Source organism: Macaca fascicularis, chromosome 2 (assembly GCF_037993035.2).
Source record: "Macaca fascicularis isolate 582-1 chromosome 2, T2T-MFA8v1.1".
NCBI classification, from domain to species: Eukaryota; Metazoa; Chordata; class Mammalia; order Primates; family Cercopithecidae; genus Macaca; species Macaca fascicularis.
Genome location: NC_088376.1, coordinates 101,523,385 through 101,550,033, shown reverse-complemented (window position 1 = coordinate 101,550,033; position 26,649 = coordinate 101,523,385). Strand labels below are relative to the sequence as shown.

The 26,649-nt window shown below is 40.4% G+C and overlaps 1 protein-coding gene across 1 annotated transcript in view; it reads right to left on the bottom strand.

The window, feature by feature from the left end:
- The window catches only part of LOC123571608 (rho GTPase-activating protein 7-like), a 32,045-nt gene that overhangs the window by 4,674 nt on the left and 722 nt on the right, over nucleotides 1–26,649 (bottom strand). The window contains 3 exon segments of the mRNA XM_074033698.1: nucleotides 8,634–8,715; nucleotides 14,101–14,172; nucleotides 25,034–25,234. Of these exon segments, the coding sequence (XP_073889799.1) occupies nucleotides 8,634–8,715; nucleotides 14,101–14,172; nucleotides 25,034–25,234 (355 nt within the window).

Genomic DNA, 26,649 nt, shown 5'->3' with positions numbered 1-26,649 from the left:
CTGTTTACTCTGATTTGTGACACTTACTCCCAGTACTACACCCACCTCTTCTTCTAAGATCTCACAAAAAGTCTTCACAACTCACACACAGAAGAAAATACCATCCAATTTGGTTCTGTACCACCATTTGACTAAACTGTGTGGGATTTCCTGCCTTCTCCTCTTCCTCCTCCAATTCCTTTCCTCCCTCCAAATCTCTTATTATTCTTCAATATTGCACAAATCGGCCTTCGCTTTCACCTCTATGGCTTTGAACCACAGTTACTGTTATATTTGGGAAGACAAGAGTTGGAAATAAGCTTTATTTCCTCTATAAGCAATGCAAAAATCCACCGAGATTCCTTAAGCATGATCCCTTTATTATGTAATAGGCATTGAGTTAATAATTAGGCAAAATCATAGCTGATGTGATCAGGTCAAAAATAATAGATAAAATAATGTAATGGGCTAGTTGCAACTATTGGCTTCAACTACATAAGGCTATCGAGTCTAGGTGATACAATTCAAGATGTAGATGCTTACGGAACAAGAAACTAAGACTTTGAGAAAGAAAAGCTATTACAAAACACATCATTCACTTTTTTGTTTGCCCCTTTCCCCCTCATTCTATTATGCAATTTGTATACTCACTCGTTTCCGATGAGAACTAATTTCTAGCTTCATCACCGCATATTTGTTTAAAGTATTTAGATGCCTACAGAGCAAAGAAATAACGTTAGCAAAGATAGGCAACCACTCTCTAATCAGTGGATAAACATCTGTTTTTAAACAATTCATATATCTAAGGAGTTTCTTGGAACTCAGTAATATCTAAAACCTAGAGGAGTATTAGAAACTTCTTTAAAAAGTGAGTCGTTTAAAAATACCTTGGCCGGGTGCGGCGGCTCACGCCTGTAATCCCAGCACTTTGGGAGGCTGAGGTGCGTGGATCACGAGGTCAGGAGATGGAGACCATCCTGGCTAACATGGTGAAACCCCGTCTCTACTAAAAATACAAAAAAAAACAAGCCGGGCGTCTTGGTGGGCACCTGTAGTCCCAGCTACTTGGGAGGCTGAGGCAGGAGAATGGCCTGAACCCAGGAGGCGGAGCTTTCAGTGAGCAGAGATCGCGCCACTGCACTCCAGCCTGGGCGACAGAGCAAGACTCCATTTCAAAATAAATAAATAAATAAAAATAAAAATACCTTTATGTTTCTTAAGTTTTTCACTTTAATTTTTATATTTTAGTGTAAAATGGCACACAGCTATGATACTGTCAAGTCTCTGATTCTTTAACTCTCAATGAGTTGCTCTTACTGAGAAAAATCATTCTTCCAGTAACTCTTAGGTTGAGTCATTATGGACTGCCACACGTGGTGCCAAGAAAGAAAAGTTTCTGACTGGGCACAGTGGCTCACGCCTGTAATCCCAGAACTTTGGTAGGCCAAGGCAGGCAGATCACCTGAAGTCAGGAGTTTGAGACCAGCCTGTCCAACATGGCGAAAACCCACCTCTACTAAAAATACAAAAAGTAGCTGGGCGTGGTGGTAGGTGCCTGTAATGCCAGCTACTCGGGAGGCCGTGGCAGGAAGAATCGCTTGAAACTGGGAGGTGGAGGTTGCAGTGAGCCAAAATTGTGCCACTGCACTCCAGCCTGGGCAATAGAGCCAGACTCCATTTCGAAAAAAAAAAAAAAAAAAAGAAAGAAAAAAAAAGAAAAGTTTGTGATGTCTCCTTTCACAGAAATAGAAACAGCGCAACAGCAACAAAGAACCAAGTAGAGTTTTTGGCAAAATAAACAGTGTCTTGTATTTCAAATTAAAACTCAAATTTTAAAAATTAGTTTTAGTTATCTCTGATGAATCATAATCTTGGACAGCCTGCTTAAAATTTTAGAGTCCTTGCACAGAATGGAAGTTGAAGCCCTCTTTAATATCCAATATTTAGAACAGCTCCCTGTTAGAGGACAATATAATGTATGCTATAGTCATGGCAATAGAATAAATGATCATTTAAATAATTTGCATACTGTAACTTCAAGGATCCAAATCTTACTGAGTTCAAAATTAAGCACTTAGGTCAGATTCTTTTTTGCAACAGGCATACTATTGTAATTATGATACCAATACTTTGACCTCTGCCAAACAATTTAATATCAATTTAAAATTAGGGAAATTCAGTTCCATTGAAAATAAAATACTTACCAAAAAAATCCAAAGCCTCATGGAGAAATAATGCAATAGTTGAAAAAAGAAATTCTTTAAATATGCTGAACTAAATGGTATGTACAAATATAAATGACAGCCCTTCAGGCCCCAATTTTCCTGCCATCTCCCAGATGGTCATCACTCAGTCTTCCTGAAATGAACTTGTAATGTGTCTGTTTGCTATCTGCTGTCACCAGTTTTCCAGTTTTTCCTACAAATTGCGGGATTCTTACATTTTCATAAGATAAGATCATTTAATTCACACAAATTCCTGGGAACCAAGAGACCACCTCAGGGCTTTATCTTCCTGATCCTGTTCTTGCAGTTTGCCTAACAATGTGGACGCAACGAATAGAAAGTATTTTTCCCTGCCTGATAAGCCCAATTTCGACTTCATAGCTTATGTGGTAGCCTGTTTATAGAATAAACAAAGATAGCACAGAGTGCCTATGTTCAGAAGAATTCTGTGTTGATGGGGAGGAAAAGAAAACAAATAACTAAGAAAAAGTCTGCATACTTTAAAATGAATGGATATAAGGTCCCTCTATTGGGGGTATCAATTACTTAAATGACTTACACCCACAGTGTTTTAGTTCTCAAATGTTTTCAAGATTTAAAGAATCCGGAATAGTTACAGTTAGTCTTAGGTGTGGGTTCCATTAATCAAACCTGTAATCAAATACTCACTTGACTTCATTTGGGCTTTAATGGTTGAATGGTCTTTATAACCAAATTTACTAGTCACAGAGGCCTATGGGGCTGGAGAGGGGTTTAGCTTCACAAACTCTAGATTTTAGTCGAATGAAAAAGACCCAGGAGGCCAGTTCTATAAAGGTCAACATTATCTTTTTATGTTGGTAGCACAAATCTAATGGCATTACAGACCTAAAGCCCAGAGTTATACCCTAGGGTTTCTGTGGTTTTCATTTGTCCCGGAGGACCCCCAAATAATGTACTGTGCTGGGACCTTATTTCCTTACAGGGACAGTACTGATATCAAATCATAGTTCCAGCTACACAAATGAGGCCTACTACGGGCCAGGCACTATGCTAGGCACTTCCTATGTATGACTTCATCTTCCCAACAAACCTATGGTATAGATATTATGATTAACCTTCATTTTACAAATGAAGAAATGGGGCTTGGGGAGGTCACAGATCTTGTCTAAGTCCACACGATTAAAAACATGGTGACTCTCAAACCCAGCAACTTCTGTGTTCCTTTCTTTTTCTTTCTTTCCTTTTTTTTTTTTTTTTGAGACAGAGTCTTGCTCTGTTGCCTAGGCTGGAGTACAGTGGTGCGATCTTGGCTCACTGCAACCTCTGCCTCCCAGGTTTAAGCAATTCTCGTGCCTTAGCCTCCTGAGCAGCTGGGACTACAGGCGCCCACCATCACGCCCAGCTAATTTTTGTATTTTTAGTAGAAGTGGGGATTTGCCATGTTGCCCGGCTGGTCTCGATCTCCTGAGCTCAGGCAATCCGCTCACCTTGGCCTCCCAAAGTGCTAGGATGACAGGCATGAGGCACCGCGCCCAGTCATCTGTGTTCCTTTCTAACATAAATATTAATGGTAGTAATAAATGAAAGCAACTTATATCCTAAGGGATTCCTCATACAGTGGCTGAAATGCTGGTTTCATAACCCATCTGTCCAGAAACCCGGGCCTTTCCCATCCCTCTAAGAACCCTCCCAGGCTGGGCTCCACAGGAATGTGTCCCTCTTATCTCCTGGGCAACTTGTACCCTGCTCTGAAGAGGGAGGAGCACAAGGCTGGCCTATCGAAGGTTCAAGAGCTTCTCTGCATGGAGCTGCAGGAACCCTGATAAAAGCACAGCAGGTGGGGACCTGGGCCCCATTGTATTCAAAGTAAAAACAGGCCAAAAACAAAGAAGAGAAGAGGGAGAAGAGGGAAAGAAACAATTTTCCAAGTAAGACTCTCACAAAAATGGTTACAATTCTTAAAGATATTTTCTTGGAATCTGTACAATTGCTTTAAAAAAAATTATATGCTACTCCCAGCCTTTCCTTTTCTTTCTTTCTTTTTTTTTTTTTTTTTTGAGACAGAGTCACTCAGGCTGGAATGCAATGGTGCTATCATGGCTCCCTGGAGCCTGGACCTCCTGGGCTCACAGGATCCTCCCACCTCAGCCTCCCAAGTAGCTGGGACTACAGGTACGCGCCATCATGCCTGCTTAATTTTTTTTGTTTTTTATAGAAATGGGGTCTTGCCATGTTGCCCAGGATGGTCTCCAACTCCTGGAGGCTCAAGTGAGTCTCCCATCTTGGCCTCCCAAATTGCTGGGATTACAGGCGTGAGCCACTGTGCCCGGCTACATGCTTCCCTTTTAACAGACCAGAAATTGTGACAAAGTTAAAATCTGCTCTAAGGTGGGCTGCTGAGCATGGCTCAGGCATCTGACGGGCTGCTCTACAACAAAGTGCAGATGACAGTGTGGAAATCTATTTTTCATTATACAACTGTCACTTAAAGTACACATAATTCTTTGCTGTGTTTATAGAAGGAGTCATTTTTAATTCCCAAGGAAAATAGCAATTTGGAATCGTTTTTAGAAGCTTTAGAAAGGCAAACAATAGAAAGAACATTTCACAAGAGGTATCCTGGTAGTGAATCATAGTTCACAATACTACCTGCACATGCTTCAAGACAAAGTGAATCACTCCTCCAGGATTACTATTGAGTATAGTTCTCATAATCTTGGCCTTACCACTGGAATTGCATTATACAGTAAAGCTAGCAAGATCAGGCCAAAGCCACTTCTCCAAGCCACTTCTCTCATGTATCTCCAAGGGCAGATATATGAACCCCTTGCAGTGTGAATGTAAAAATGCTGGTAGCAATCTAAATCCAAAAAACCTATAGTCCCACACTTGTAACTTTTGGTTTAAGACAATGTCATTGCTCTCAGAAAACCCATTAAGTCTACAAGTCTTCTTGCCCTGAGTAGAAAAAGAAGCCCCTGCTTACTTCTTGACCAAAGGAGCTGTAAGATCTGTAAATGTCACAGGTACATGAACACTCTAAACTAAGAATAATGCTAGAGTATATATGAGATCGCTTTTAAGATCCCTGCATAAAATATGGTCCAGTACAAGAGGAGGAGGTAGGCGGGAAAGATTTTGTAAAATGTTTAAGCTGAATTTCTGCAACCATATTACCACATGTATTTAAAATCAACTGTTCAGAAAATATCAACAAGGCAAAGACAAAGTCTATAAAAAGTCTGTCAGTCTAGAGAGAACTTCCAAATCACAGGGCAAAATTTCAAATAATACTGTAGCTTCATTATTTGCTGGCCCTTGAATTCCATAGGCCAGAGGTATTTGGAAGAGGCAGGTCTAGCAAATGAAGTGACTATCACATGATCAGTACAATAAGTATCTCAACTACGTTATGCGGCTGACAGCTCAGAACTTGTAATGTGTTTTAAAGAAAGGTGCTGGCTGGGCGCAGTGGCTCACGCCTGTAATCCCAGCACTTTGGGAGGCCAAGGCGGGTGGATCAGGAGTTCAAGACCAGCCCGGCCAATATGGTAAAACCCCATCTCTACTAAAAAAATATACTAAAAATTAGCTGGGCCTGGTGGCGGGTGCCTGTAATCCCAGCTACTTAGGGGGCTGAGGCAGAGAATTGCTTGAACCTGGGAGGCGGAGGTTACAGTGAGTCAAGATTGCGCCACTGCACTCCAGCCTGGGTGACAGAGCGAGACTCCATCTCAAAAATAAATAAATAAATAAATAAAATAAAGGAAGGTGCTTAAAATACACCCAATAGAGGTCCCTTTTCTTCCGAACATTTGTTTAGGCCTCTCAAAAGGGGCATCATTTTCATGAAAAGTCCATTTATGTGAACTTGGGGATAAGAGCCCTGGGGTTTTCCATTACAAACCAGTTGATGACTATTACTGTGTTCTGAAGAATTTCCTTTTTTAAAAAAGAAAATCTAACCCTAGGCCTTTCTGTACTTACTCAAATTTGGGCCTGATAATTTAAGTTTTAAAGTGCTCTGACATCCATCACTGCATTTCCTATGAGGTGTTATTCTATGCAGGAGAGAAAACTGAAGTCCAACTAGCATATCTGGCAGAGTCTGCTTCTTCTAGGCTTTTCTTTTTGCCAAAGATCTAGCAGCACAGATTTATTTGCTCCAAAGAAAGGTGGCTTCCCAAAAGGTACTCAGAGCCAGTGTAAATTGCAAAGTACAGAGGATGCTTTTTCTCCCAGAAATGGAAAACAACATTTCACAAACTGATATTCTGAGAAAGCATTCAAGAATTTAATCATGACCCTTTGGACTGAAATGCTGCAGTGATATTTTTACGACCCAAGAATTCCTAAGCTATTGCTGCTGTCCAGAGCACCCACTCTCTAACTGGCTTAAAATGTATGAAATGACGTAATGCTTAAATATTTCCTAAGATGCATCTCAGAAGTGACCTCATGCATATGCATGATCACCAGTGATGGATTGAAAACAGATTAATTCTGCTCCACAGCTAAGCACGAAAACATTAAAAAAATGTCTGGAGTAGTTCATATTCCAGATGCGGACTCCTTCCCCTCCCGAAACTGCATCTGTGACATTTTCTTCATTCCCAATGACATAGTTATGATATTGCACTCCATAGTGAAGTTCTTGGAATTAGCTTTCTTTCAGAAAATGGGTACATACCCTGTACATTTCTATCAGTCATTTAATTGGACTAGAAAAGTGACAGTATTTCTGTGGTTAAGAGGACTCTTTGTTTTTCCCTCTTTTAAACCATGAGAACTAGTCTAGTCTGTATACTATTCTAAATATCCCATCTATCTGCCCCAAACCACTGCTTACTTTGGCTGCTTCAAATAACACTGTATTATATGAGAAAGGCAGAAAACAGAACTACCACTGCTTTCTTTGTCTACAAAGAGGAAAGAAATACTGGATGTCATTTTACCTTCATGATGTTTTTCCAAATTAAAAAAAAAAAAATACTGAGACAGGGTGTGGTGGCTCACTCCTTTAATCCCTGCACTTTGGGAGGCCGAGATGGGTGATTGCTTGAGCCCAGGAGTTCAAGACCAGCCTGAGCAACATGGCAAGACTGCATCTCTACAAAAAATACAAAAATTAGCTGGGTATGGTGGTGTGCATCTGTAGTCCCAGCTATTCCAGAGGCTGCAGTGGGAGGATCACCTGTAGCTGGGAGGTCAAGGCTGCCATGAACCATGATTGTGCCACTGCACTCCAGCCTGGGTGACAGAGTGAGACCTTGTCTTTAAAACAAAACAAAACACAACACACACACACACACACACACACACACACACACACACACAGGCTGGGTGCGGTGGCTCACGCCTATAATCCCTGGACTTTGGGAGGCTGAGGCAGGTCAATCACCTGAAGTTAGGAGTTTGAGACCATCCCGGCCAACATGGTAAAACCCAGCCTCTACTAAAAATACAAAAAATTAGCTGGGCGTGATGGTGGGCGCCTGTAATCCCAGCTACTTGGGAGGCTGAGGCAGGAGATTTACTTGAACCCGAGAGGTGGAGGTTGCAGTGAGCCAAGACCGCGCCATTGCACTCCAGCCTGGGCAACGAGAATGAAACTCCTTCTCAAAAAAAAACAGAAACAAAAACAAAAACAGAAAAACCCTGAAATTAAAATAATACTTATTTAGTTTCATAATCAAATCAAACTATGTGAATTTTGTCTGTGTATAATTTTTTCCCCCGGAATTCAGCTTTTAGGGATTTTAGTTTTTGAGAAAAATTAGAAAGGATGAAAAATGTCATGAAGAGCTTGAAAGGATTATCAGTGTCCCATCATTGTCTGCTACAGGTTTTATTACCTCCACCTCACTAAAACCTACAAGCTGCCTCTTAGCTTGAAGACCCAAAAGCACAACCATCAAGAATTTCTGACAGTTTTATTCAATTTCACATCATTTAACTGCCTGTTGCCTATATGTTAAAGACCACGCTGAGTTATTTTATAGCCTTATTTCATCCTATCATTATTTTATACAAGGGAAAACTGAAGAGGTTGAGAGGAGCTTTCCTGGAATGCAAGCGATGCTCCTGTCTTTATACGCCACCCCCCATTTATTCCTCTGAACATGCTAAATTTCCATCCTACCCTTTTAGGAAACCTTAATCCAAGTTTCCTAACCACCTTAGAGTTGTTACTTGTTACACCAATTATATCATATCAAATATGGAATGCTATTATTTGAGTACTTCCTAGGACAGTGTGGATGCTATTTTAATGGAAATACTAAATAACAATATTTTACTTAATTTTTAATTAAAAGGTCTACGATCGCTATATGGCTTGCCAATAAAGACCTAACACAATTAGCAAGAACAAAAGCAAACAAAGCCCATCTTAGTGATAAGTACTGTGTTCTTAAAAAACAAAAAAGGAAAACACTCTCCATTTACCTGCATAGAGCCTCAATGGCATCTCTGTCCAAAAAATCATGCTCTCTCTTGACCAAGGAAATATAGATGGGGAACAGGAAATCTATAAGAAAAATAAACAAGTGTATTTGTTGAGTGCCTATAACCCAGTTTGCCAAATAGCCAAGTTTACCAAAGCGGGGAAGAAACTCTTCAGCACTGTACTAAGCACCTCCTGTAGGACGCCTCATTCCCCATCAAGTTCTACGGGACAATAAGGCAATTCAAGCCAATCCTGCATCACTGTCCTAAAGGAGCTTCACCTTTAAAGTGGTGGAAACTCAAAATATTGCTTCTGGTCAAGAAGTGGTTCAGAACATGGGTTTTGTTTTGTTTTGTTTTGTTTTTTTGAGACGGAGTCTCGCTCTGTCGCCCAGGCTGGAGTGCAGTGGCCGGATCTCAGCTCACTGCAAGCTCTGCCTCCCGGGTTCACGCCATTCTCCTCCTCAGCCTCCCGAGTAGCTGGGACTACAGGCGCCCGCCACCTCGCCCGGCTAGTTTTTTGTATTTTTTAGTAGAGATGGGGTTTCACCGTGTTAGCCAGGATGGTCTCGATCTCCTGACCTCGTGATCCCCCCGTCTCGTTCTCCCAAAGTGCTGAGATTACAGGCTTGAGCCACCGCGCCCGGCCCAGAACATTGTTATACCCTTAAACAAACCAGCGGGCAATAAGCCTCCAGTATAAATTATAATATAAGCCACAATGACTGTCAGAAGAATGCTGCCTTTTAATGTGGCTGGGCCGTGTGTATGTGTGTATCTTTGCTCACGTGTGATCAGGGAAAAGGTCACAGAAGAAAAACTGAGCCACAGAAAGATCTAGAGAACAATGAAAAGTGGTAGGAAATGGAATGTAGTCCACTCACGTGGCATCAAGAGCTAAGGAGAATTCAAGATAGGCTTTTTTAAAAACAAATATTAGCACTGCAATATGGCCTCATAGGAACTGATATAACTCCCCTAAAAAGAAAGGGTTGGCTATAAAGTTGCTATAGAACAGCAGAATCTCAACTCCTTTAATCTGTAGAAGAGTTCATTCCATTCTCTCAAGACAATGAAGAAGTTGTATCAGAATTGAAAACCACAGAGGGGGAAAACAGTCAACTCAATGGAGGAATTCCTTTCTCTGGACGGCCTAAAAAGATCCCTTGGTAAGTAAATATACCCAAGAAAAGCAGAGTGGAAGTAGCCACTGTGGAAATTTACAACAGCTCTGAAATTGCCACTGGATAAAGGCAAGTTATCACCCTCTTGGAGTTCCAGTTATGAGGGCAAATCATGGGCCTTCTCAGTAGAATGCTACTACAGTACCAGGAGGAGGAGTGTCTCGGTGTGGGGTAACTCTTTGGACCAGACCTGGGTGAAATCAGTCATCACAGCAGGAAACTAGAATCACCACAAGCTAAAAAATTCTCTTTGGCTGGGCACTGCGGCTCACATCTCTAATCCCAGCACTTTGGGAGCCCAAGGAGAGAAGATCATTTGAGCTCAGGAGTTTGAGACCAGCCTAGGCAGCATGGCGAGACACTGTCTCTACAAAAAAAATTAAAAAAAATTTTTTTGGGCATAGTGGCACGCGCCTGTGGTCTCAGCTACATGGGATGGTGAGGTGGAAGATCACCTGAGCCCCAGAGTTTGAGGCTGCAGTGAACTCTCATTATACCATTGCACTTCAGGCTGGATGACAGAGTGAGACCCTGTCTGAAAAAAGTAAATAAAAAATAAAACATCCCTTTGGCCTTCAAAATGGCTAATGCCACACAGTGGAATAAACATGGCTGTCAGCAGTTTTGGAGATGCAGGTAATTAGTCCTGTTTCAGTTCTTGTGGGTACATAACTGTTCATTATGTTTTTATTATTTCTTATGATCACTGGTTTTATGGAATGATATAGAATTCCTTATTCTTAGTAATCTATTTTCTAGAGATAATATATCAGAATGAATATAAACTTAGAGTCTATCCTTTATTTTCTGAAGGCTAGAGTTGGATTACCGACATTGTTCCCTAAATGATAATATAGGCAGACCAAGGAAGTGGCTAGTCCAAAGATTTATGAATATACAAAATTTAGTATCACAGAATTACATTTCTTCACTAATTTATAGACCAAGTCTCTCTTAGACAAATGATTAGTGGAACCATTATAATGGAAATAGAAAGATTTATAGTCAATGCAAACTGGAGCATTACTAAATGAAGCAAGACAGGTTGTAACACTGTTTGAAGGTTGTGACACTGTATTTTTGTTTGTTTGTTTGTTTGTTTTTAAGTTTTTAAAATAGAGATGCAGTCTCACTATGTCGGCCAGGTTGGCCTTGAACTCCTGGCCTCAAGCGATCCTCCCACCTCAGCCTCCCAAAGTGCTGGGATGACAGGCATGAGCCACCATTCCTGGCCTGTATTTCACTGTGAATACACACCAAGATGAAATAACAGAGCTGATATTAAGGAATATTTTTTAATATTTACACAGTATAACATCAGATGTATAAATGTAAAGTGAAATTTTCACATGCTTGTTACCTATATGTGAGAAAGTAACTATATTATTTTAGGAATTTCTAAGTTAGTATACACAGAGCAATATTTCAGATTCCTTTTCTAATCCAAATTAACAATTTTAAAAAAAATCTGGTAGGTATTAAATGCAAGTGAGGAGTGAAAGAATTAAATCAGTAATTTTCTTTTAATTTGCCTGGACTGGCTTTTAAAAGATGATAGTTTACTGATGTACAGAAGATGTTCTCTGAATTCAGCTTCCACTGTGGGTTGAAAGGCAGGAAGTATAAATTGCCAAGTACCCAAATCAAGCTAAACACGGGGGCATGTGTGGGTTGGTATGGCATGTATGGTGTATGTACTCACCCAGCACACGGTGGCAGGAAAAACGGCGAGGCGACAGCCCAGAACAATACGCAGTATTCCCCAAAAATAGGCTTATGCTTCAAAAGACTTGGGAACATGAGGGGACCCCAAATGTAACCTGTGCAAATGCACCCTGTGGTTTAGGATTAGGAAAGAAGTGACACAGGGACTGGAATTGGGTCTTAGCAAACATACATATCACAAGAAAGTGCTACCTGGCAGCAAATCAATGCCAAAAATGTGCATAATTGAAGAAAACTTAATTTCTAAATAGGAGAACAAAAGGACAGCCGCTTTGGTGTCACTGCCAATGCAGTTATCTTTCCTTATCTCCAGTAAAGCTATGAATTGAAAATCCAATAGAATGCTGGTCCCCCTTCCCCCAAAGCCCTTTTAAATGTTAACAGGTTAAAACTTCTCTCTAAAGGAAAGACAAGCAACTCCACCAAAATAAGCATGCAAGTTAATCAAAAGAAATTGGTTGGAAATATTCTCTGGAATGAAGAAACAGTAAGATATTTTACACAGTCCAACAATAAAACAATTCAGAATCCATCTTCTTGGAAAAAAATATCATACAATCAATCTAGGCTGCATAAGGAAGACCGGGTATTCTAACTTGAGAATCACTTTACTATTCACCCAACCTTTGTTTGAAAGTTACCCATAAAACGCATTAGTTCATAGCTGTAATTATTTTAAACTGACTTCATATAGAGAATAATGAAACTCCCATTTAAATGAGCAGCCTAGGCCAGGCGTAGTGGCTCATGTCTGTAATCCCAGCACTTTGGGAGGCCAAGGTGGGTGGATCACCTGAGGTCAGGAGTTCAAGACCAGCTTGGCCAACATGGTAAAACCCTGGCTCTACTAAAAACACAAAAATTAGCCGGGCATGGTGGCACACACCTGTAACCCCAGCTACTCAGGTGGTTGAGGCAGGTGAATCACTTGAACCCAGGAGGCAGAGGTTGCAGTGAGCCAAGATCGCACCACTGTATTCCAGCCAGGGCGACAGAGCAAGACTCTGTCTCAAAACAAACAAATAAATAAATGAACAGCCCATTTATCTTGACATGCATGGAGCGTGAGCACTCCCCACGGTATGCAGAAGCTGAGAGAATGATCTCAGTATCCAAGAAATCCCCAGGGCACTGCTAAGAAAATGAGATGGTAAGAATTCAGCCCAGATCCTATATTTTTTTTTAACCATTTTTCTCAATTGAAAAACTGAATGCCACAGAAAACATAATATTCATTAAAAGACGACCTAGAGAAAAGTGAGATGCCCAATTACAAATGGTGGGAAAGGTATCTGCAACACATGACCAATGAAAGATTAGCATTTAGAATAAAAAGAGCTCTTATAAATCACGCAGAGAAGCATAATGTGAGCAAACAAATGTGGCCAAGTGACATGAATAAATGCTTCTTACCATTAAGGATTAGGGAAATGGCAGTCAAAATCTGTATATCATTTTATATCCATTTGGTTGGCAAAAATTAAAGTCTGACAATATCAAGTGTTGAGGGAATGTGGATACATAGATTGGTAAGAGTGAAAATCGGCACACGCACTTTCGAAAAACTTGCATTGTAAAATTGAACATACATATTCTTTATTACCCAGTAATTCTGCTCCTATGAGATGAATTATTATGCATGTACCACAAAAGATAGATGCAAGAATGTTCACAACAGCACAGCTTATAAAAGCAAAACAGAGAAAGCCAAAATACCTGCCAACCAGAGTGTGGATGTGAATAAACTGTGGTTTCTTGTGTAATACACAATGGTGTATTACACAGCAGCCAAAGCAAATGAGTAACAGGCCATACAGTATAGAAGAATCTTTTTTTTTTTTTTTTTTTTTTTTTTTGAGAGGGAGGGTCACTCTGTCGCCCCGGGCTGGAGTGCAGTGGCCGGATCTCAGCTCACTGCAAGCTCCGCCTCCCGGGTTTACGCCATTCTCCTACCTCAGCCTCCCGAGTAGCTGGGACTACAGACGCCCGCCACCTCGCCGGGCTAGTTTTTTGTATTTTTTAGTAGAGACGGGGTTTCACCGTGTTAGCCAGGATGGTCTTGATCTCCTGACCTCGTGATCCGCCCGTCTCGGCCTCCCAAAGTGCTGGGATTACAGGCTTAAGCCACCGCGCCGGGCAGAAGAATCTTAACAATACAATATGAAGTGAAAAATAAAAACCCCAAGAGATTACATACAGCACAGTACCCTCTTTATAAAGGTAAAAATAACTTTGTAAAAATGTACTTTTCAGGAAATGCAATAGAATTATATAAAAAGAAAAGAAGAAAATGATAGTCTTCAGGATGCTGATTACTTTAGGCAGGGAGTGGCAGATGGGGGAGTGGCAGGCGGCAGACGGGGGAGTGGCATGGGCGTGTTATCAAGGTGCTAGTTTTTGTTTTCAGTGGTGGGGGCCTTGCATGCTTACTACATTTTTTTTTTTTAAGTAAAACATTTAAACTATAAAACTGCTGAAAATAAGTCACAGATCAGTAATGTTCGCGAACAAAGGATTACGATTATGCCAACTTTTAAAAAATGGCATTCCCAGCTTACCTTCATAAAGTTGTGCATACTGGGGGAAACCAGTTGCCCGTAGCCAATCACAAGCTTCCTTGGCTTCAATTTCTAGAACAGAATTAGAAGAAAAACAAAATTAGCCGTGTGTACCTCAGCATGCTTATTTTCCCTGAATAAGCTTTGATTTTATGATACAAGCAAAACACGACTACCGTAGAAAATACGGAGAAGCAAACAGACATACACGTTTAATTCAAATGGTTTACATTTTGTATGCGTCTTTTCTGATTATTTTCACACGTACATGAGGATGTATTTTCCCTTTACGAAAAGTAAAAATGGGGTCCTGGGAGCAAGTTACTCATTTTGTGCTGCTTCCGAAGTGCTCTGATTACAAATGGTTATGAAAATAAGGCATCATGAGAAAGTTGAAGAGAGATTAAATAACTCATTTTAAGCCTGGCCGGCCTATTATACTACTTTTCACTTCAACAAAAGGCCACAAAGTACCTCCACCAACATGCTAAAATAGAATTTATCTGAGTAAAGTCACAAGCTTTCTGACACCCAGGGGTTGGGTGCTTCAAAAGCCCCTGACCTTGCGTTGTCTCACTGTTGAGTGCTCAGGTACTCATCGGGTATTAATCCAGTAGGAGAGGCCCAGGCTGTCAAGGAACATGGAGGGCACGAAGTCAGTAAATCCCACAATCTTGGCAGGCAGAAATGGCTAATAAAGCTTCTACCTCCCTGTGGTTTAACATCTTGTAGATAGTATCGATAAACAGAAAGGCCAAGAGCAACTGACATACTGTGTTAAAACTCACTGGAGCACATATTTACAATCCTGTTACAACTGACTCCTAGGACCTCCTCAGGTTTGTAAATGCACCAATCAGTGCTCTGTGTCTGGCTATTCTAGTGGGGACTTGGAGAACTTTTGTGTCTAGCTAAAGGATTGTAAATGCACCAATCAGCACTCTGTGTCTAGCTCAAGGTTTGTAAACACACCAATCAGCAACCTGTGTCTAGCTCAAGGTTTGTAAATGCACCAATCAGCACCCTGTCAAAACAGACCAATCAGCTCTCTGTAAAATGGGCCAATCAGCTCGCTGTAAAATGAACCAATAAGTAGGATATGGGTGGGGACAGGTAAGGGAATAAAAGCAGGCTGCCTGAAGCCTGGTAGACTTGCTGGGTGGCTAGATCCAGAAGAGAGATAACAATTACTACACTTCAGCTGTCAGGAAGCCCCATCCATAGGAAAAGGGGGAGGCTGCCACATCAAGGGAACACCCCATGGGACAAAAGAATCTGAACAACAGCCTTCAGCCCTAGGCCTTCCCTTTAACAGAGCCTACTAAAATGAGAAGGAACCAGAAAACCACCTCTGGTAATATGACAAAACGTTGGTTAACACCCTCCAAAAATCACAATAGCTGACCAGCAATGGACCCAAACCAAGAAGAATCCCCTATTTATCTGAAACATAACTCAGGAAGTTAGTTATTAAGCTAATCAGGGAGGCATCAGAGAAAGGTGAAGCCCAACATAAGGAAATCCAAAAAAAAAAAAGATACAAGAAGTGAAGGGAAAACTATTTAATGAAATAGATAGATAGCATAAATAAAAAGCAACCAAAACTTCTGTAAACAAAGGACAAACAGAAATGCAAAGTGCTCTGGAAAGTCACAGCAATCACAGTGATAGAATCAAATAAGAAGAATTCAGAGCTCAAAGACAAGGTATTTGAATTAACCCAATCCAACAAAGACAAAGGAAAAAAAATAAGGAAATATAAACAAAGCCCACCTGAGAATCAGATCAAGAACTCAACCCATTTTACAATAGCCGAAAACAAAACAAAACAAAACAAAAAAAACAAAAAAAACAAACTTAGGAATATACCTAATCAAGGAGGTGAAAGACCTCTACAAGGAAAACTACACAGTGCTGCTGAAAGAAATCATAGGTAACACAAACAAAGGGAAACACATTCCATGCTCATGGATGGGTAGAAACAATAATGTGAAAATGACCATACTGCCAAAAGCAATCTACAAATTGAATGCAATTCCTATCAAAATACTACAATCATTCCTCACAGAATTAGAAAAAACAATTCTAAAATTCATATGGAACCAAAAAAGAGCCTGTATAACCAAAGCAAGATTAAGTAAAAATAACAAATCTGGAGGCATTACACTACCTAATTTCAAGCTATGCTACATATTCACCAAAACACCATGGTACTGATAAAAAAATAGGCACACAGACCAATGGAACAGAATAGAGAACCCAGAAATTAACCCAAATACTTACAGTCAACTGATTCTTTGAAAAAGCAAACAAAAACATAAAGAGGGGAAAGGACACCCTTTTCAACAAATGGTGCTGAGACGGTTGCCTAGCCATATGTAGGAGAATGAAATTGGATCCTCATTTCCCACCTTCTAGAAATCAACTCAAGATAGATTAAGAACTTAAACCTAAGACCTGAAACCATAAAAATCCTAGAAGATAACATTGGAAAAACCCTTCTAGACATTGGCTTAGGCAAAGAGTTCATGACCAAGAACCCAAAAGCAAATACAATAAAAACAAAGACAAATAGGTGGTACTTAATTAAACTAAAGAGCTTTTTCATGGCAAAAGGAACAGTCAGCAGAGTAAACAGAAAACCCACAGAGTGGGAGAAAATCTTCACAATCTATACACCTGACAAAGGACTAACATCCAGAATCTACAATGAACTCAAACAAATCAGCAACAAAAAAACTATCTCATCAAAAAGCGGGCTAAGGACATGAACAGACAATTCTCAAAAGAAGATATACAAATGTCCCAAAAAAATGAAAAAATGCTCAACATTACCAACGATCAGGGAAATCAAAATCAAAATCATAATGCAATATCACATTACTCCTGTAATAATGGCCATAATCAAAAAAATAAAAAAATAGTAGATGTTGGCATGGATGCGGTGAACAGGGAACACGTCTACACTGCTGATGGGAATGTAAACTAGTATAATCACTATGGAAAACAGTGTGGAGATTTCTTTAAAAACTAGAAGTAGAACTACCATCTGATCCAGCAATCTCACTACTGGGTATCTACCCAGAGAAAAAGTCATTAAATGAAAAAGATACTTGCACATGCATGTTTATAGCAGCACAATTTGCAACTGCAAAAACATGAAACCAACCCAAATGTCCATCAATCAAAGAGTGGATAGAGAAACTGTATATATACAATGGAATACTACTCAGCCATAAAAATGAATGAATTAATGGCATTTGCAGCAACCTGGATGAGACTGGAGACTATTATTCTAAGTGAAGTAACTCAGGAATGGAAAACCAAACATCGTATGTTCACACTTATAAGTGGCAGCTAAGCTATGAGGATGCAAAGGCATAAAAATGACACAATGCACTTTGGGGACTCAAGGGGAAAGGGTGGGAAGGGGTGAGGGATAAAACACAACAAATAGGGTTCAATGCACATTGTTTGGGTGATGGGTGCACCAAAATCTCACAAATCACCACTAAAGAACTTATTTGTAACCAAACACCACCTGTTCCCCAATAATCTATGGAAATTTAAAAAAGTTAAAAGCAAACAAATATATAATAATAAACCAAAAAAATGTCATCTAAATGCCCACAAGTAACAAGCATCCACAAGGATAGAGCCTAGCTAAAGTTTCATATCTCTATACTTTAGTAGTTCACAACTGGGGAACTACTAAATGTCCCCAGGGGACATGAGGCAATGTTTGGAGATATTTTTGGTTATCACAACTTGGGAGCAGAGGTAGTGCTACTAGCATCTAGTGGGTAGCCAGGAATGCTGCTAAACATCCTACGATGCAATGTCAACAGCACCGAGAATTATCCAGTCCAAACTGTCAATAGCACCAATACTGAGACATTGCCACACAGATAGAAGCCTTTGTTTAAAAATCCCTCCCTGGGTCAAACAACTATGATCAGAATAGCAAGATCAAGGACAATGAAGGAGTGACGTCTGTAAGGAATCGCTCCGAAGGGGACAATGTATTAGAATAGAAAATGATTGGCCTAATATGTCCAGATAACACAGAGCACCCTTTTTTTGGCTATCACATATTGTTTTTTCTCATACCTCCATCCTTAGGACCTCTACTTGACTGAAAGTTAATATGTTCTAATCTCTACGTGTTTCTCTTTTTTTTTCTTACGGATTATATTCATATACACATAGAATAGAATAGAATAATGTAGACATCACCCAGCTTTACAAAATATCAACATTGGGTCATTGTTCATTCACCTAGGCTTCTACCACTTTTTTATTAGTTTTCCTAGGGTCTCTAAAAGCAAATCTCAGACAACATATTATTTCATTCATTAATATTTCAGTTTCTCCCCTATATATTTACTGCTGAAGAAAGATGTTCAGGATGAACTGGGTATGATCAACTTAGTAGTGGGCAATGATACAAAGAAATGAATCAGATCAAGCAAGGAGGCGAGAGGAAAGACCAAACGAAGATCCCAGATCCAGACAGGAAGAAAAGTAAGCCCTTTATGTCTACAAGAAGTGAGCCAAGGGATGCACACCAAAATATGGTAAAGGCCAAAGCATTTATGGTAGCTGCAATCAGATAAAGATCCAATAGCTAAGACCCATACAGAAACTAAGGCAGAGTGAGATGAGATCACATAGATGACAATGATAAGCCAAGTGTCTGGATCAGAAATGTTAGTAAGTCCCAATGCTACTGCCAACTCTAACAATTTGATAGCTACATGTAGTGCTACAGTAAGGATTCTGGCACTCCAAGGAGTGGGAAAAATCCAGGATGAGTAGGGGAATAGGCAAATGGTAGCAACTATGCCACAGAGTTGTCCTATATTATCTGGGACTAAAGTAATAACACCTGAAGAGGGAGCAAAGCTTCCACGTAAAAGGCAAGTGATACCTGAAAATCCAGGAGGCCACGTTGAAGTCTAGTCTGCTCCTTGGCATTCTGCCTATTCCCTATGTAGGTTTCCCTGCATTCACAAGTTTGGTCAAAAAATACTTAGAACCTAAGAGCTACATACCTTTCAAGTGTGCTATTACTATGTCAAAATAAAAGTCGGACGCTAAGACTCCACATATGTGCTTATGGGAAGGATTTTAAACCACTGGTTTAAATCAAAGATGCTCAACTCATAAACATACAGACCAGAGAAAAGACATGTACACCTGCTCTTCTGGTATTCAATCTCCAAAGAGCAGCCTGAATATTCTTTTCAAAATTCAAATATGATCATACCATTCCTTGCTTAAAACCCTTCAGTAATTCTCACTTTTCTCCCAAATGAAGTCCCAAATCCTAGCACAGCCTGACTTGGCCCTTACCCACTTTCCTTCCTCTAATGGCACAGCACTCTGCCTTACTCTCCATCCACATTGGCCTTATCTTCCTTTCTCAAATAAGAATTATGCTCTTGTTATGCTCCAGGCACTGTGTTAAGCACTTTACATACATTCCATTTAATCCCCTCAAAATCTTATGGCATAAGTATAATTATTGTCTCAACAAGAGAGGCAAGTGCCTTGCCATGAAAGAGCCACATAGTGTCTAATAAAAGCTTCACTACACATGCTTCAACTATAGCCTTCTGCAATAGAGATTTGTCAAAAGTGTAAGAAATTTGATTTTAGATCACAAGTAAGCACTAGTCTCAAATCATTGGGTTGTTTTTTTTTTATTAAGTTAGCTATAAAAATACAGTAATGCCCCCACTTAACCCAGGTAAGACCTCTGATCATCTGTAGCTTTGAACTAGAAGTTGGCTTAAAAAAAGAAATAAAAAGGCCAAAAGGTCTATAGTGAAATCCATGAACGTTATATGATAGGACAAGCAGAGTTGCATGCAGGCTCCAACAATTAGGTGAACCGTATCATGGTAAATTACATGTGGACACAATGGCCAGTGAGAGTAAGAGCTGCTAGACAATTTAGAGAGTAGGCCAGATCTTGTCTTCTTTATATTTCTTCTGTACGATCTGAAAGTATTTGATTTTAATAAGTGATAATATAATGCACTTAACAATGTGTCAATGCATCACAGCTTAATTCAATATTTGAGATTCATAAATCTAACCCTGAATCAAATAGGACTTAAGTTGGGAAAGTATTGTGCAAATGTTTTCATTCTAAATAATTAAAATGTAAGTTTTTATTCTTACAGGTTTAAGCTTAAGTTTTTAAAATTCTGCATTATCTCTATGATACTGGTTAAATGGAATGTTATTCTGCAGTATAATGGCTAGTCATCTACAAAAACGTAAAAGCACAATTTCTTTGAGAATTCATTGTCCTAAGTATGGGACATAAGTCTTTTCTGTTAACGGAGACATATATGAAGTCTGCATCTGTGTTGGAAAGTGTGTATATAAGTTAAAACACAAAGCATGAATAATTTAGAACCATTTTATAAATCTCAGGAAGTGAACAAATCTTATAAATTTTAGATTCATTTATTGAGGAAAACAATATATGTTGACTTTCTTTTCTCTGTGCTATTTCCAACTTTAACAATCATATTATATATGTGCATGTATGTTTTTTTTAATATTTATTGCTTTTCTAATTGCAAAAGTACTGAAAATTCCTTGTACATACTTTTGAAAATGCAGAAAAGGGCAGAGAAAAATTTTAAAGACCAGAACCCAAAGATGACTATTCTGCTAAAAACTCTGATATATATTCTTCCAGATTATATACCTATATATAGAGAGAGTATATATTCCCTTTTATAAAACTATGAAAATATTGTAAAAATTTTTGTATAATTTTTAGAAGTGTAACACTTACCTTTCCGTGTTCTTAACTATTTTTCTGGAACAAGGCTTTTAAATAGCTATGTGTGTATTTTTATTGTAACCTAACTCAATACTTTTTTGAACATTGTGGAATATAAAATATAAATACTAAACCTCCTAGCATAATATTAGTTTAATCTGATTTTTATCATTATTAAAAGGCAAAACAACTTACCTTCTATTGTAAATTAGAATAATTTGAAATATGAGACTTGAATTTAATTACATATTCAAATTATTTAATGGATCAAGAACTCTATAACATTCAGATTTTTCAACCAAATAATATGGTATTCTGAAATCATGGAACCAAAACTATATTATCACAGGTTTTAAAATATGATGATTAGATTGATGAGGATTGTAAATACTTTCTTTTACATAAGAAAAATAAATAGCTCACAGAATTCAGAGCCAATCAGTACTGATTTTAAGTGGATTCTTTATGAGGGAGGAAAATCATAATTCTCCAAAAGAAGCAGAAGAGGAAATGACAGAGCATGTAAATTACAGTAATTTTTTAAGCTTTGTATTTTGAAATAATTTTAGATTTACAGAAGTGTTACACAGAAGGTACCACTTCCTTTTATATTCCAATCTTAATATTTTACATAATCATGGTACATTTATCAATACTTAAGTTATTGAAATGGGTACACTATTAACCAAAGTTCAGATTTCATCAGTTTTTCCAATAATGCCCTTTTTCTGTTCCAGGATCCAAAGCAGGTTACTATGTTGTACTTAGACTTGATATCGCCTTAGTTTCCTCCAGTCTCTGAGAGTCCCTCTGCCTTTCCTTGTTTTTTCATGACTTTATAACTTTTGAAGAGCACTGCTGTGGTGTATATTTTGTAGACTGTTTCACAATTTGGGCTTCTTTGATGTTTTCTCATGATTATACCAGGGTTAGGAATCCTTGACAAGAATTCTATACAGATGAAGTGCCCCTCTCATCACATCACACTTGGAAGTACATATCAGTATGACTTATTACTGGTGATGGTAAATGATGTGGTTTGGATCTGTGTCCCATCCAAATCTCATGTTTAACTGTAATCCCCAGTGTGGGAGCTGGGGCCTGGTAGTAGGTGACTGGATCATGGAGAAAAAGGGATGACATCTGTTTAGAAAGGAGGTTGGGGCAGGGCTGGTGTCCTGAACTGCCGTGCGATGTGGATCATAATAGCCAGGGGGAGAGAGGGGGTTGCTATTACTCCCCATATCGCAGAGGGTGCCTCACCCCCCTGCGATGTGGATTGTAATAGCCAATTACTCCCCCCTGCAATGTGTGTCCATTATTAGCAGTCTCTTTTGTTCAGGATATTAGGAACAATTTCACAGGTTGTGTGTTCACAGCTTGCGATAGGAAAACGAATACCATCCTCTGCACCTCCGGATATTAGGAACCATGTCACACAATGGGTGTACACTTTTTGGGAGATTTGGGGTAATGTCGTCCTGTGTTTCCCTGAATATTCGGAGAAATATCACAGGGCGGCTGTACACCCACTACTCTCTTGGCAGGAACATCATACTTTACCTACTGGAAACTAGGAGCAGTATCACAGACTGGGTGTCAAGCCACTGTCATATTGGTAGTAATATCATGCTCCCCCCCACAAGTTATGAGGAACAATATCACAGGGGGGTGTGTACCTTCTCCGGTAGTGAGAGTAGTATCATCATCTCTTCCTTTTGATGACAGGAACAATATCACAGGGTGGGTGTACACCCCGTGTATTTTTGGAAGCAATGTCATTCTCTCTTCTTCTAGGTTTTACGATTCATATCACAGGCGGGGTGTATACCCCTTGTTATATTGGATGGAATCTCATCCTCTTTCAACCTGTATCTTTAAAACAATATCCCATGGGGGCTGTACATCTCTTCAATATTGGTAGTAATACCATCTTCTCCTTTCCTGGATATCAGAAACAATATCACAGGAGGGGTGTACACCCCTCGCAATATTGGTAGTAATACCACCTCTCCCTTGTGGTTATTAAGGACAAAATCCCAGGGTGGCTGTACGGTTCCTACTGAGTAATATCATCCACTCACCCCCTGGATATCAGGAACCATATCACAGAAGAGGTGTTCACCTCCTTTGATATTGTCAGCCATGTCATCTTCTTCCTGCCTGAATATTAAGAAGGATACCCCGGCTTTGGGGGCGGTGTACACCCACTGCGATATTGAAAGTAAAATCAGCCTCTTTCCCGCTGGATATTAGGAACTATATCACAGGTGTGTGTGCACCTTCTGGGATATTGGGAGTACTATCAGCCTCCACCCCGCTGCATTTTAGGAACAATATACGGGGGGCAGGGTGGTTACACCCCCTGCGTTATTGAGAACAATATTCTTCTCTTTTCCCTGTACAGTAGCAACTACATCACAGGGGTCTGTACACCTTCTGCGATATTGGGATTAATGTTATCCCCTCCACCACTGAATGTCAAAAGCAATATCACAGAAGGGTGTACACCCCCTGCGATATGGCCAGTAATATTATCGTCTCTACCTTTGGATACTAGGAACATCATCACTGGGGCTTGTATACTCCCCTGCGATATTGGGAATAATGTTATCCTCTCTTCCCCTGGATATTAGGAATGATATCCCTGCTGGTGGGAGGTGGAGTACATTAAGAACAATATCACTGGGTGGGTGTACACCCCCTGCGATATTGGGTGTAATATCATCCTCTCTTCTCTAGGATATTAAGAACAGTATCACAGGAGGAGTGTACAGCCACAACCCCTGTGTTATTGGGAGCAATAGCATCTTCTCCCCCCACCCCGATATAAGGAACAGTATCCCAAGGTGGGTGTACATCCCCTGCGATATTGGGCGTATTGTCATCGTCTCCCAACGTGGATATTGGGCATAATGTCACAGGGGGGTGTACACCTTCTTCGATATTGGGAGTAATATCATCCTCTCCCCGCAGGATTGTAGACAAAGTATCGAAGGGGTTTTACAACTCGTGTGATATGGGCAGTAATATCATCCTCTCCCCACCTAGATGTTAGGAACTATATCACAGGTGGCTGCACACTTCTTGCGATATTGGGAGTCATACTATCCTCTCCCATCATGGATATTAAGAATAATATTACAAAGGAGGTGTACACCCCCTGCGATATTGAGAGTAATATTATGCTCTCCCCTACAGGATATTAGGAACAATATTGCAGGAGGTGTGTACAACCCCTGCGATATTGGGAGTAATATCATCCTCTCCCCCGAATATAAGAAACAATATCACAGGAGGATGTACACTCCCTGTGATACTGGGAGTAATATCATTTTCTCCCCCTCTGGATATTCGGAACAATATCACAGTGGGTGTGTACATATATTGCCACTAGTATCATCGCAGAGAGTATACACCCCCCGTGATGTTGTTCCTGTGATCCAGGAGGGAAGAGGATGATATTACTTTCAATATCGCAGGGGGTGTACACGCCCCCAGTGATACTGTTCCTAATTTCCACCTGGGAGAGGATGATATGACTCCCAATATCACAGGGGTTATAAACACTCCTTTGATATTGTTCCTAATATCCAGGTGGGGCAAGGATGATATTCCTCCCTATATGGCAAAGGGTGTACACCCGTCTTTGATACTGTTCATAATGTCTAGAGCGGGAGATGATATTACTCACAAAATCGTAAACACACTGTGTGTCCACCATGGATCCTAATATCCAGGGAGGGATATTACTCCCCAAGTCGCGGGGGGTGTCCACCCCGCCTGTCACATTGTTTCTTATACCCAGGGAGGAGAGGATGATATCGCTACCAATACTGAAGAAGTGTACATGCCCCCTGTGATATGGTTCCTAATATCCACGTTGGGAGAGGATATTACTCTCAACATCACAGGGGTTGTCCATCCCGCCTGTGATACTGTTCCTACTATCCAGAATAAGAGAGAATGATATTACTCCCAATAGTGCAGGGGGTGTCCCTCCCGCCATGTGATATTGTTCTCAAGAGCTAAAGGAAGAGAAGATAATATTATTCTTCGTACTGCAGGGGGTGTACACCCACCTGTGATATTGTTCCTAATATCCAGGGAGGGAGAGCATGATATTACCCCCAATATCACCATGGGTGTACACCCACTTTGTGATACTGCTCCTAATATCCAGGGGGTAGAGTATGACATTACTCCCAAGAGAAGAGTGGGTGTATATCCACCCGGTGATATTGCTCCTAATATTCAGGGAAGGCGAAAATGATATACTCCCAGTGTCGCAGAGAGTGAGCAACACTTCTGCGATAGTGTTGCTAATATCTGGAGGGGGAAAGGATGATATTACTTTCAAAATCGCAGGCTGTGTATACCCACCCTGTGATATTGTTCCTAAAATCCAGGAAGGGAGAGGACAGTGTGACTTTCCAGAGTAGGAGCTGTACATCCATGCTGGAATTTTGTTCCTAATATCAAGTGGGGGAGAGCGTAATATTACTCCCAATATGGCAGGGGGTGTACATCCCCCGAGATATTGTTCTTGCCATTCAAAACAGGAGAGGATGACATGACTCCAGAGATCAAAGAAAGGGCAAACTCCCGTGTGATATTCTTTCTAATATCCAGAAAGGAAGAGGATATAAATCCCCATATTCAAAACCAGCCTGACCAACATGGAGAAACCCTATCTATACTAAAAATACAAAATTAGCTGGGTGTAGTGGCGCATGCTGGTAATTTCCAGCTACTCAGGAGGCTGAGGCAGGAGAATCACTTGAACTCGGGAGGCGGAGGTTGCGGTGAGCCGTGATTGCGCCATTGCACTCCGGCCTGGGCAACAAGAATGAAACTCCATCTCAAAAAATAAGTAAGTAGAGATGAGGTTTCACCACATCCACCAGCATGATCTCAAACTCCTGACCTCAAGTGATCCGCCCGCCTCAGCCTCCCAAAGTGCTGGGATTACAGGTGTGAGCCACCATGCCAGAACATTTCTCACATTTAAAGAGCAATTTGTGGCTGGGTGCAGTGGCTCACACTTGTAATCCCAGCACTTTGGGAGGCCTAGGTGGGTGAATCACCTGAGGTCAGGAGTTCGAGACCAGCCTGGTCAACATGGTGAAACCCCATCTCTACTAAAAATACAAAAATTTGCCGGGCGTAGTGATGCACCCCTGTAATCCCAGCTACTAGGGAGGCCAAGGCAGAATCGCTTGAACCCGGGAGGCGAAGGTCCCAGTGAGCTGATATCATGCCACGGCACTCCAGCCCAGGCAACAGAATGAGACTCCATCTCAAAAATAATAACAATAATCATAAAGAGCAACTTGTTCTACTTTTATAAATAACTTAAAACACTCAGCCAGGTCGGGCATGGTGGCTCACGTCCGTAATCCCAGAACTTTGGGAGGCTGAGGTTGGCAGATCACCTGAGGTCAGGAGTTGAAGACCCGCCTGGTCAACACGATGAAACCTCGTCTGTACTAAAAATGTAAAAATCAGCCAGACACAGTGGCACATGCCTGTAGTCCCAGCTACTCGGGAGGCTGAGGCTGGAGAACCACTTGAACCCAGGAGGCAGAGGTTGCAGTGAGCTGAGATCACGCCACTGCATTCCAGCCTGGGCGATGCAGCAAGACTCTTTCTCAAAAAATAAATAAATAAATAAATAAATAAATAAATTCAGCCTTTTATTGAAGGACTATCTTGTCTTTGTCCATAAAGTAAACATGAAATAT